At 46.4% G+C, this 13,123-nt stretch overlaps 1 protein-coding gene across 1 annotated transcript in view; it reads right to left on the bottom strand.

The window, feature by feature from the left end:
- SH3D19 (SH3 domain containing 19) overlaps positions 1–12,037 on the bottom strand; it is a gene marked incomplete at both ends in the record, with an annotated part of 131,013 nt that extends 118,976 nt beyond the window's left edge. Inside the window, 1 exon segment of the mRNA XM_084245593.1 lies at positions 11,932–12,037. Within this exon segment, the coding sequence (XP_084101719.1) occupies positions 11,932–12,037 (106 nt within the window).
- Between the last annotated feature and the right edge of the window lie 1,086 nt (positions 12,038–13,123).

Genomic DNA, 13,123 nt, shown 5'->3' with positions numbered 1-13,123 from the left:
AAAGCAGGAACAATGAACAAAATAAGTTGCTTTCGTCCTGGAACTTATTATTGAAGATCAGAGCGTTTGAATCATGCATGGGGTTTTGTCAGTTTTAACTCCCCCTCCGCCAATGCCCAAAGTCCCATCGGGCAGAAGGAGCTGTCAGTGGTTCTTGATTCTAGCATACAGGTATCAAGGTGGGTACCACTGAACAGGGGACATCCTCCTCCAGGGGAAGGGACCTAGCAAGGGTATGACGTGAAACTATAATTTTTTGTAGACAGCCGAAGTAAACCAGCATGAGAATCCTGCCAAAAGGAGCACTCTGCACAGTGGCTGGCGGACCAATTTAGAGACTTTCTTGGGGGGGGGGGGGGAGTTGCTGACTATAAGAAAAACAGGAGAGAGCCAATTATGCAGTAACTTCAGAAGCCATGGAAACTGGTAAACTGAGTCACAAAAACCGGTGGTGTCACTAACATTAGGAATAACAGCCATCCCAGTTTACCTAGGAATGTTCTCTAGAGTAGCTATAATAATTGTTGTCAGTTTCCTGGAGCTATTCTTATTTCCAAATGACTTCTCAAGACTGCTTCCTGCTGCTTCTGCTTTACACAGCTATCCTTACAATGAACATACATCAGCCCCCCCTTTTTTTTTTCAATTTCAAGAACATAACATTGCTTTTCAGTTACTTCAAGGATAGCTCACTACACCATTTCTTATGTAAAGCCTTCTTAGGCTATAAGATAATAGTGAGATAAACATGCATGTATAAAATGCATGGTGGATTCCATTTATTGTTTGACTAAAAGTTATCACAACAGAAATTACTTATGATGGAAAAATGTCACAATTCAAATTACAAGAAATCTTACTGAAACCACTCAACGTATTTTTATTTATTTTTTTAAGATTTATTTATTTATGCATACAAGAACTGGGGTACAGGGGCCTCCCCGGTGGCTCAGCGGTTGAGCGCTGGGTTGCGAAGCTGCCTGCAGCCTCTGAGGCGCCGGTTCGATCCCCGGCTGCTCCCCGGCCACCAGAGGAGGGTCCCACATGGCGCGCAGACCTCTCCTGCCGCCCGCTGCTCCCCTCAGCAGTGTACTCCGGTCCTTCTGCCTGCTCTGCTCCCCGCTCTGGCTCTGGTGAATTCTCTCGCCCTCCCGTGCTTCTGACTGTACCCAGTGCATGTATAAACAAACAAACAAACAAATAAATAAAAACATGCCTCTATAAAAAAAAAATATATAAAGAACTGGGGTACAGGCCAGAGGTATGGGGGGATGAGAGGATTAACCAGAGACAGAGTGGAGAGCAGAACGGGGCAGAGCTACTGAAATACACTGCTGAGGGTGTAACAGGGTGGTCCCCAGGAAAGGGGGAGGTTCCCTGCCCCACCCAAGGGAGGGTGGAGCTGAGCAGGAAGAGGAGAAGCTGAAGAAGAGACTGAGGTAGGAAGCAGGATGGAGCCAGGAGACCTGGAGGAGGCACATGGAGCCTAGAGACACGTGAAGAAACTGCACTTGTCTTTTGGTCGTGGACTGGGTGACACAGATGTGGGTAAGACCCATGGGGAGGTGACAATGGCAGCTTTTATCTTGATGTTGATTTTGCTCTTTTCCTTCTGGGCTTGTCCGGTTGTTTGTGACCCTTTTCTGTGGGTCCCCACTGGAAGATGCTTTAGACTTGTGGCAGGCCTTGGGGCCTTGCTCTGGGCCAATCCCATTTGGATGGACTTTTACCCACGAGGGGATGGGTAACTTTGGGTGCTTGATTTAGAAACTAGATTCTTTGCCTTACCTGTATTGTTTCCTAGTTTTATTAAAGTTCCTTTTCATTAAAGTCTCCTATGTTTTGTGTTGGTGCGGCGGATGGCAGAACCCATTTAGAATAGGCAGGTTTGCGGGGTTTTGGGCTGCCCCTCTCCCTGTCCTATAACAAGGGGAGCAGCGGATGAGCCAGGAGAGGTCTGCTGCGCCATGTGGATTGCTCCCTGGCCAGGGACTGAATTTGTGCCGCAGTGGCTGCGGATAGCTTCATAGGCTGCGTCTTAACCCCTTGCGCCACCAGGGAGGCCTCAATGTATTTTTAACAGGACACTGTACCAGTGAGAGTCTTACCTTGATGGAGGGAAGAATAGAAAACCTAAAGGAGGCATCACAAGACTAAAACCTGGCTCACAAAGAGCCAAGAGCTGGAGGAGGAGGTAGAGGGGATTAACATGACCATTAACCCAGCTATAGAAATCAAGATGGCCTTAGGCTCCAGTGCCTTAGCACAAGGCATAAGACCCAAGCCAGTATCAGACTGTTGTAGGGACTGTCTGGAGCACCCACACTCTGACCTGAGGGTAAAGATATGGAGATTGAGCCCTTAGTGGCATCTCCAGTCTATCTCAGGTCTCCAAAATCAGCAGCAAACAGGCCTCTCCACAGAGAAACGCGCCCCTCCCAGAGAGAAGACTGTATCCGTGCAGTCTCTGCACTGGCAGGGGGCAGCAGTCCATCTGCCCACCTGTGACTATGCAGGTGCTTCTTTCCACCAACTCTCTCCTCTTACCTGCCCGTGACCTGTACCTGCCGGGGCTTCTCTTCACTGACCTCCCTGAGCGGAGGCAGCTCTCCTCAAGGCCGCCCGCCTGTGACCACACAGGCCTCTCTCAGCAAACCTGTCCCTTTCAGGGCAGCTCTTTCTGCCTGCTTGTGTCTATGCAAGTGTCCTTTACTCTTCGGTCCCTTTTCTAATAAACCGGTTCTTTAAATATAACTACCATCTCTGTCTCGTGGAGAAACTCGCCTGGAAACTCGCCGCATGTTGCTGAAAGGGGAGCTCTGGTGACATCTTTCCCAGAGTGACCCCAAGGACCCTGCACTCCAAACCCATTAACTCAAAAAACTACATCAACCTCACATAAAACACAAATCCAGCTTCCCAGCAACTATTCCAGAAATGGTTAATCAGGAAATCTGAATGTGGGGTCATGCACACGTCTTTTTTAAAGCTCCCCAGTTAATTCTGATGCCCAACCATGTTAGGGGGAAAGGATGTCCTGAGCTAATTCCATACAGGCTTTGTGGACTCCACCCTCACCCCAGACCAAAGCCATAAGTGTTAGGGGGAAATGATGTCCTGAGCTAATCCCATACAGGCTTTGTGGACTCCACTCCCAGTCCAGACTAAAGCCATCAAGACATTGGGAAAGACAAACCCCATCACCACCAAAGGGAAGGTGGCTGGGACCTGACGGTGGAGTTAAGCAGCCAGGTTGGCTATAAAAACCAAACACGTGGGCCTTGGGGGGGCTCACTATCGCTCGCCTCCTGGCTTCATGCTCCTGGCTCGCAGCCACCTCTCAGAGCGCTATTTGGGATTCCAGATCGGCGGATCGGGTAGGACTCATTTAAAACTTTGTCTCCCACTTTTCTCCCTGAGCTGTACATTTCCTCATTTCCCCTTCCCTTGTAAATAAACCTTTTATTAACCTTTCGCGTGTGCCTGCAGTAGAGCATTGATAAGTCCTTTTAAGCGCGCGGGTGAGGACCCACAGTCAGGCACCCCGTTTTGTATTGGGGCTGCTCTATAACATAAGAACATTGGGAAAGACAAATCCCATCACCTCCAAAGGGAAGGTTGCTGGGACTTGAGGGTGGAGTTAAGCAGCCAGGTTTGGTATAAAACCAGACACGTGGGTCTCGGGGGGCCCTCTTCTTGGCTTCACAGCTCTTGGCTCACCACCAGCTCTGAGAGTGCCATTGGGATTCCAGGTCGGAGGATCAGGTAGGACTCACTTAAGACTTTATCTCCTACTTTTCTCCCTGAGTTGTACATTTCCTCATTTCCCCTTCCCTTGTAAATAAATCTTTTATTAACCATTTGTGTGTGCCTGCAGTGGAGTATTAAGTCCCTTTTAAGCGTGCGGGTGAGGACCCACAGTCAGGCAACCCGTTTTATATCCGGGCTGCCCTGTAACAGCCAGAGCTGGGCACCCTAGCACTGTGGGAGAGGTAATAGAGGGTCTCGTTACTCCAAACTGAGGTCCTGTTACCTGAATTATCACCTGTAGCTTGTTGGAAATACAGAGCCTCAGGCTATGCCCCAAACTACTACATCAGGTTTGCATTTTAATAAGATTTCCAATGGAATTTGTAGGCATATTAGTATACGAGAAGCACTGATTAAAGGTCCCATTACTACACAAATGTGAGAAATACCATGTTATAAAGCTGAAGACTTCAAAAATTTTCTATGAAGAAGAAATAGGAATAGAACTGTAGAAGATATAAAATGTTCATGACATTGCACATGTTACATTATTAAGCATCTAATTAAGAGAAATATTCAAATGCAAGTCTGCACATTTAAAAACTTGTAATACTACTCCCTATTCCAGGTAAACTCTACTAACAAACCACACCCTCCACTGGCAATAGTTACACCTCAACTGAGTAACACAATTCTATCTTGGAATCTCCAAATAACTCCAGTTATCTCCACTGAACTACTGTGTGGGTTGAAAAGAGTCTTCAGGAGGAAATAAACAAGGAATGCAAACAAAAAGAAGGAATCAGTTAAATGGATAAACCCATGCTGGGGGGGAAGGGAAGCTTGAAGTTTTATGTGAAAACCTCTGTATTTGTTTTAAAGGATTATTGGAAAATGGCAATATTGCCAGGAAAAATGAAGTCTCCACATTATGCAAATATTTTCTTGTGTGTCCCTTGTTCTTAACCAGGGCTCAGAGAAAGACCATTCAGCTGTCTCCCAGTATAGCAATTCCTTGACGAATATATCTTCAGGAAAAAACATTCCATATCAATGAAGTCAGCCATACTGAAAACAAATGAACTCTGAATCCTAAACAGCAGCCAAGCATTATAGGGCTGATCAGCAACATGATTGTTAACCTCACACAGGCATGAAAGTAGGGGGATGAAATCACCTTCTTTCACAGCTTCTATTATTTATTCCCTGAGAAGTATTCAGAGCTGGCACAAGGCAAAATGAAGAAATCAGAAAACTGTTTTCAGGTTCTATAGGTTTTCTTTCAGTAGCCTTAAACTTCCCAAAGATGACCAGAACCCCCTTAAAGAACTACACATCATACTACACATGAGAACTACACATCATGAGAACACATGAGTTTACAAACATGTTCCCCTAATATAAGCTTGTTAAGCAATTAGAGAATGAATAATTTTTATTCAAAAGATGCAAAGGAGATTTTTCATATTAAGTTTATAAAAATACCATTGTTGCTATGTGTAGTAGATTGAATTATTGTTTGAATTATTGTTCACCAATATATAGTGCTCATTTCGGGGGGGGTGATATTTTACGTTCTTATGCCAATACAGTGAGACTCAACTACATGACATGTTCAGTCTGATGAAATGGGAGAAATTATCATATTAAAAGTTTTAACCCCCCCAAAAAAAAAGATGCAAAGGAGGGGAGCTATAAATTAACTGTCCGAGGTCACAATACAATAAGGTACAAAGTAGCAGAAGAATCTAGGTATCCTAAGGTAACCTCATGTTAACAAAATGCGTGATGGTAGAGAGAGAAAAACAATAAGATCAAGTTATAATTTGCATATGTCAGAAAGTGCACTCAGTTGCTAGTACAGAGAACTACCTTAACAGTGGTTTCAACAAAAGTTGGATTTTTCCCCCTCAAATAAAGGAGGCAGGCAATCAGAAGCTCAAATGGTGATTCTATTATTATGTTGGAAGTTGAGCTTTCATCAACTTTTCAGCTCCACGACTCTCAGTACATGGCTTCCATCCTCGTGGCTCAAGATGGCTGCTGTGAGCTAAGTATCCTTATTCCTGATAGTGGGGAAGGAAGGTGATTAAGGACTAAAGGGCATTCTGCTGAGTCCTCTTCAAAGTTTAGTTCTTTTTAAAAAACTTGCCTAGACGCAGCGGTTGAGCGCTGGGTTGCGAAGCTGCCCGCGGCCTCTGCGGTGCCGGTTCGATCCCCGGCTGCTCCCCGGCCACCGGAGGAGGGTCCCACATGGTGCGCAGACCTCTCCTGCCGCCCGCTGCTCCCCTCAGCAGTGTACTTCGGTCCTTCTGCCTGCTCTGCTCCCCGCTCTGGCTCTGGTGAATTCTCTCACCCTCCCGCGCTTCTGACTATACCCAGTGCATGTATAAACCAAACAAACAAACAAATAATAAATAAATAAATAAGACATGCCTCTAGAAAATTAAAAATAAATAAATAAATAAATAAATAAAAAGCTTAAAAAACTTGCCTAGAAACCCATTCATCAACTTTTACCTGCATCTCACTAGCAGGCTCAGAGAAGTAGTTTCATGGATAGGAAAACCATCACATACACACACACCCCCATGAGGAAAGGAGGGGAAATAACCTTGGATTTGAGAACCCTAACAAGTACAACCTTAGCCAGGTGATTAAGGCCTTACATCAACAGTGATAATTGAGGTTAATATTATACACTCTTAATAAATGATAAAAATGATTCTTTACCTCTTTGGCAAACACTCATTACTGTCCCCACAACACCCCAAACCCCGGTGTAATCATGAGAAAAACATCAGACTAAGCCCAATTGAGGGACATTCTACAAAGTATTTCATCAGTCCTCTTCAAAACTGTGACAGCCATCAAAAAACAAGGAGAATCTGAGAAACTATCACAGCCAAGAGGAAACTTGACAAGCATACACAAAGTACTATCCTGAATGGGATCTTACAAAACAAAAATTAGGTAAAAAAAATACAGAAAACTGAATAAAATATGGACTTTAGTTAATAATACATCAATATTGGTTCATTAATTGTAACAAATGTATCACACCAATGTAAGATAGTAATATAGATTTTCTTATATGAAAGTAGAACATTCCTAATTGGTAGGTTATTTTCGGGTCTAGGAATGTTCAAAATATTTTCTGTATCAGTAGCATTCCCACGTCACCAAAATAACCTACCAAACCATAGCCAATAGGAATGTTCTACTGGATAGGAGGCGGAACCTGTAATAAGGGAAACTGGATGTGGGGTATACAGAACTCTGTGTTATCTTCACAATTGTTCTGTAACTTTGAAACTGTTCTCAAAAACAAACCTTATTTAAGAATGGTCCATGACCTGTACCCCTTACTTCCTACTCAGCCATCCTCAGTCACAGGGCAAGTTTACAGATCCTCGGGATGCAGTCCACAGCTACTGATAGGACAGGAATCAATGTTGTACCTCCTTACAAACAATGGGGCAGGGCCTCCTTCCTGCCTTGTGTCAGGCTGTATCCTCTTGGGAATAATACCAAAGGTCAAAAAGTACAAACTTCCAGATAGAAAGATAAGCAAGTATTAAGGATATAATGTACAACATGATGACTGTAGCTAATGACTGTAGCTTACACTGCTTGACGACATAGAGAAAAAACGTTGAGAGTAAATCCTAAGAGTTCTCCTCACAAGAACATTTTTTCCCCTTCTTTTTATTGATTTATATGAGAAGATGGAAGTTAACTAAATCTATTGTAGTAATCATTTCACACAACATGTAAATCAAACTATCAAGCATATGCCTTAAACTTTAAAATCCTATGTCAGTGATTTCTCAATACAACTTGGGTGTGGAGGCCAGGCTGGGCTGGGAAGCACTATAGGTTAAAAAACAAGAAAAACCTGGTAGCTTCCTCCCTCTTGGGTTGTGAGAATTAAATTAAATAAGGCCGGAGAGCCCTTCCTAAGCGGAAAAGCACCACACAAATATGAAGTACTTCTAAAATATAACAAGCAGCATTCAGGTATGGAATGTGAAACATGAACAGCAACTTTTATTAGCAGTCAGTGACATAGCTTGGAAAAACAAGGCCTTTCACGTCAAAAACAGACCTGGATTCAAGTCTCCATTCCCCCCTTTACCCTCTGAGGGATGGTGTGCAATTTGCTTAAATATTTGAGTCTCAAATATTTTTTAATCATACTTTTCAATTATAAAGTAGCGAAAATAGTACCTACCTCATAGGGGTAACATATAAGAGGCACCAGGTACATAGTGATTGCAACAATTTTTTTTTTTTAACCAGTGCACCACTTTAATTCAAAGAGTCAAAAAGCCACAAGTGAAAGATTATTCAATGTACATATTTGGAGATGAGAGAAAGGATATTCACTGCGATATATGCATCTAGTACATGGACTGGGACTGGGTATATGCAAGTTCATCTCTCCCATTCACAGGAGGGGATTCTGATCTGCTGGTAACAGCAACCTCCCTGGAGACATACCAACCTTCCTACTTTTTTTTCAAAAGGCCTTTACCCAGGGCCTTTCGGTACCAATTGTGACACAGCCAGTGTGAGCAGTCCTCTGTACACTGACACTATCAGTTCTTTCATTCAAAAAATATCAGAGAAGTTTTATCAGTCCTTCCAAAGTTTTTGATAAAGTCATTAACAGAGAAAAAGTAAATTTACTAAGTATTTTTTAAACCTTATCAAGTCTCTACCACTCTTTAGGGTTACATGAAGAGGACCTAGAATTTTATATACTCTGCCTTCGGAGAAACAATATAAAAATGCTATCAATCAGAGACTCTCAGCCTCATTTGAAAGTCTGAAGAAAACTATGACTCCATTCCCTAAAGAAAGCTATGTTGGGGCCTCCCCGGTGGCGCAGCGGTTGAGCGCTGGGTTGCGAAGCTGCCCGCGGCCTCTGCGGCGCCGGTTCGATCCCCGGCTGCTCCCCAGCCACCGGAGGAGGGTCCCACATGGCGCGCAGACCTCTCCTGCTGCCCGCTGCTCCCCTCAGCAGTGTACTTCGGTCCTTCTGCCTGCTCTGCTCCCCGCTCTGGCTCTGGTGAATTCTCTCACCCTCCCGCACTTCTGACTGTACCCAGTGCATGTATAAACAAAAAAAAAAAAAACAAACAAAACCAGCAAACAAATAAATAAAGCATGCCTCTATAAAAAAAAAAAAAAAAAAAAAAGAAAGCTATGTTGGGCCTCCCTGGTGGCGCAGCGGTTGAGTGCTGGGCTGCGAAGCAGCCTACAGCCTCTGCAGCGCCGGTTCGATCCCCGGCCACTGACGAGGGTCCCACATGGCGCGCAGACCTCTCCTGCCGCCCGCTGCTCCCCTCAGCAGTGTACTTCGGTCCTTCTGCCTGCTCTGCTCCCCGCTCTGGCTCTGGTGAATTCTCTCACCTTCCCGTGCTTCTGACTGTAACCAGTGCTTGTATAAATAAATAAATAAAATTTAAAAAAAAAAAAAGCTATGTTACTTTTAGGAGATAATACAAAAGGTACAGGAGAATATCTTCATGATCCTGGGTTAGAGAAAGCATTCTCAGCCAAGGAGGAGGGTGCAGGGAGGAGGGACTCTAAAGAAAAAGATTCATAAATACACCCACATTAAAATTTAAAACGTCCACATCAAAAGAACCATAAAACTCTGCATCAATTTAAAAAAAAATGACAGACAACAGGATAAATGATAAACATTTATATTACAAATATAACAAAATGATAAATTTTACATCTTAATGTAAAGTGAAAAAAGTATGTCACTAATGAATACACACATAATTTCACTTTATGACATTGTAAAATAGGTAAAACTAAGTAATAGTGTAGAGGAATGTAGATGTGTATGGCAAAACTATAGGAAAGCAAGAAAATAATAATCACAAAAGTAAAAAAAAGTGGGGTTTTTTTCCCTCAAGGGAAAGGAAGCGGCTGTGTCTGGGAGGCCTCAGAGTCAGCATCTCTGAAACTGACAATTCTATTTCTTGATCTGGCACTGGCTGCAAGTGTTTCACTTTATAATTTATAGGTTGTATAAGCGCTTCTGAAATTACAATGCAAAACGAAATAAATACAATTTCACAGCCACACCTTAGTTTTAGCAAGGAGAGAAGAGTTCAGAGACCTCCTCAAGTTCATAAGCCTCAAGTTTATGGTGTGAAGTTATGTGAGATCCAGGAAAAAAGAAACGTCTAGATTGTTAAAAGGAAGGCGGGAGCCATGAGAACAGAAAAGGTGAAAGATTAGAAAGACATTGAGCAGAAGAGACATTAAACCTCCCAGGCAGTTCCCACTCTCTCACTCAGAGTAGAACACAGAGCATGGATACAACAAATGCCCAAGCTTGGTAAGGAATGCAATGGTGCCTGAAACACTGCAGTGAGGGGGGGAAAAAGAGTACATTTCTTTACAGGAAACAGAGCTGTTAAATCATTTATCCCAAAGGAAAGAAAAATTGCAAATTTAATGCTCTACCCACTCCATAATATCTCTGTCCCGGACCACTTATTGGAAATGTTGTAGAGCAACCCCGATACCGGACATCATTTCTCCCTAACAGAAACAGCATTTTAAAGTTAGAAACTACAAACATCAATTTCTGAGTAAAAAAGGACACAATGTCAAATCTCAGCAAAATGTTATCCTAGTACCTACTGCTTCTGCCAACTTTGGGAAATTAAGGAATTGGTAAAAAAATAAGCACCATTTCCACCAATACACATACAGCAACCAAATGATAAACAATATATCTCGATCATATCCTGTCTGAACGTCAAAGTAGCCCCTCACAATATTAATCCCTCATAAAAGGGTGAGAAGCTTTTCGCCAAAGGTAATAGGAACCCAAAGTAGCCTACACTGTTTCAACCAGTAATTCAAGGGAATGCATCTTTATAAAGTTTTTTCATTGTATTCTTTCAAGAAATAGTATCTCATACCCAGCAATTACCCATTATTTCACGAGGGTTGGGTTTCTACCCTCCACACCGCCCCCACCCCAAATAAAACCAATCAGTTATTTTCAAAAAGATTGGTGTTCATGTAGTCAAACGCCTTGTTGTCATAAAATGTGCTAGCAATGATGATAAGGAATTTTTTGGTTTCAACATTTTACAAAGGAAATTACAAAACACTGTTGACAGAACAAAGGGGCGATATTCTGTGCTTATAAACAAGAAGACCTAATGTGCAAAAGTAAATTCTCCAAATTAATCTGTAACATCAACTCAACAAAATCAAAGTTCCAGGAAAAAAAAAAAAACATTTTACAAAGGACAAATTCATGGTGGACTAAAATTCTTTCCTTTCACCCATTTTCTAACTTCCCACAGACCCACGGGTCTTCTCTGGATTTTCCAGCTTTCTCTTGGTGGTGAAGGGACAACACACAACAACTTACGGGGTGATGGGATGTTCGCTGTATTCCACTTTCTAAAGAGGCTCTTGGTGATTGTTCAAAGAATTTGCTCTCTAGTGCAGGAGGCTGAAAAGCTACCCGGGGGCACGGGACGGGGTGTGGATCTACCCGTATTCCCTCCTTCACTCAGGCACCAAACTCTCCCTAGCGCAGCTTCTGTGCACCCCAAAACACCAGATCGCAGAAGTAAGAGTAAGGCCCAGAAAAGATTCTCGGTGTCAGTGCCTTTGGCAATGCTTTATTCTGGACTTCTTGGGGCGAGTGTCACAAAAAAACTCCATAAAGCCAGCCCTAGAGAAAACCGCAGAGCCCGGGCGGCGGGAAGGGAGGCGGCTCAGGTCCGAAGTCCAGGAGGCGCAGAACCCAGACAGAACCCAGAGATCACCAGCACGTGGCGCGCCCTGCGGGCCCGGGCCGGGCGCGCCCAGCCGGCGGGCGGGGTCCTCGGGCACCTGGGCGGCCCGACCCCGCGACGGCTGCCCGCACCGGCCTCTGAGTCACCGCGGGCTCGGCAGGCACCGGCCAGCGTTGCGCGCGCCAGGGCGCGGGGCTCAGCGCGCGCCCAGGGCGCAGAGCGGCCCAGCCCCCGGCAGGTGGAGGCCGGCGGGCGCGTCCTCGGGCGCCGCTCCCCGCCCTGCCCCCTGCGGGAGCCCCCGAGCCGGCCCTGTCCGGGCGGGACGCGCCCCGCGCGGCCCCCGGGCGCCCTCACCCCGCTCCCCGGCCCCCCGGCCCCCCGCGCTCCTCACCTGCGGCGGCGGCGAACGCGCGGCCCCGGGCGCGGCGCGGCCCCCCGAGCTCCCGGCGCTCGCGCAGCTCCTCGTCCTCGTCCTCGCGCCGCCGGCCCTCGGCCATGGGCGGGCGCGCACGGGCAGCCCCGGCGCCGGCGAGCGGCGCCCTCGGGGCCTGGAGGCGGGCCCGGGACGCGGCGGCGGCTCCCCGGCCCGCTCCACCTGCAGCCCGGGCCCGGCCGGCTCCCCCGCCTCCCCCGGCGGCTCCGGCTCCCGGCTCCCGGCTGCGCTCGCCCGCCCGCCCTCCGCGGCTCCTCCGGCCCGTCCCCTCCCGCCGAGTGGGAGCCGGGGCGCCGCGCCCGGCCCGGCCGCGCCTCCTCGGGGAGGGGTTTCGGGGGCCGCCGCCCGCCCGCCCGGCCCACGTGAAGGAAATAAATAAACGGGATGGGAAGGGGGAGCGAGGAGGCGGCCTGGCCTCTTCCTGCCCTTTCACAATATTCCGGTGTCAACAGGAAACCCATTTGCTTGACACTTAAACAAAAGGAGGCGGGAGGACGCGCGGCCCGGCCCGGCCCGGCCCGGAGAGACGGGACAGCTGGAGCCGCGCGCTGGAAGCAAACTTGCCTGCGAGTTAGTGAGGGCGAGCCCCGGGCTGCACGCTTTTCCTTGCCCTGCCTGTGAGATCCAGCCTCGCCAGAGCACAGAGGATTTGGGGCGGTGAAAATACTCTGTATGATGTTATTATAGTGGATCCAGGACATTACACATTGGTGCAAAACCATGCAATGTGCAGCCCCGAGGGGGAACCACACGGGAAACTGAAGACTTTGGGTATTAGGATGTGCTGTGATAGGGCAGCCCCTATATTGAACGGGTTGCCTGGCTGTGGGTCCTCACCCGCGCGCTTAAAGGGGACTTATTAATACTCCAGTACAGGCACACACGAAAGGTTAATAAAAGGTTTATTTACAAGGGAAAGGAAATAAGGAAAATGTACAACTCAGGGAGAAAATAGGGAAATAAAGTCTTTCATGTGTCCTACCCGATCCGCCGACCTGGAAACCCAAAGTCACTCTCCGAGCTGGCCGGATGCTGAGAGCTGGCGGAGAGTCAAAATGGGGGACCCCTCCAAAGCCCAGTGTCTGGCTTTATACCACACCTGGCTGCTTAACCCCACTCTCAGGTCCCAGCCACCTTCCCTTTGGTGGTG

Source organism: Talpa europaea, assembly GCF_964194135.1.
Source record: "Talpa europaea genome assembly, chromosome: 10".
NCBI classification, from domain to species: Eukaryota; Metazoa; Chordata; class Mammalia; order Eulipotyphla; family Talpidae; genus Talpa; species Talpa europaea.
The sequence above is the reverse complement of the archived record's forward strand: the minus strand, read 5'-3'. Positions and strand labels throughout refer to the sequence as shown.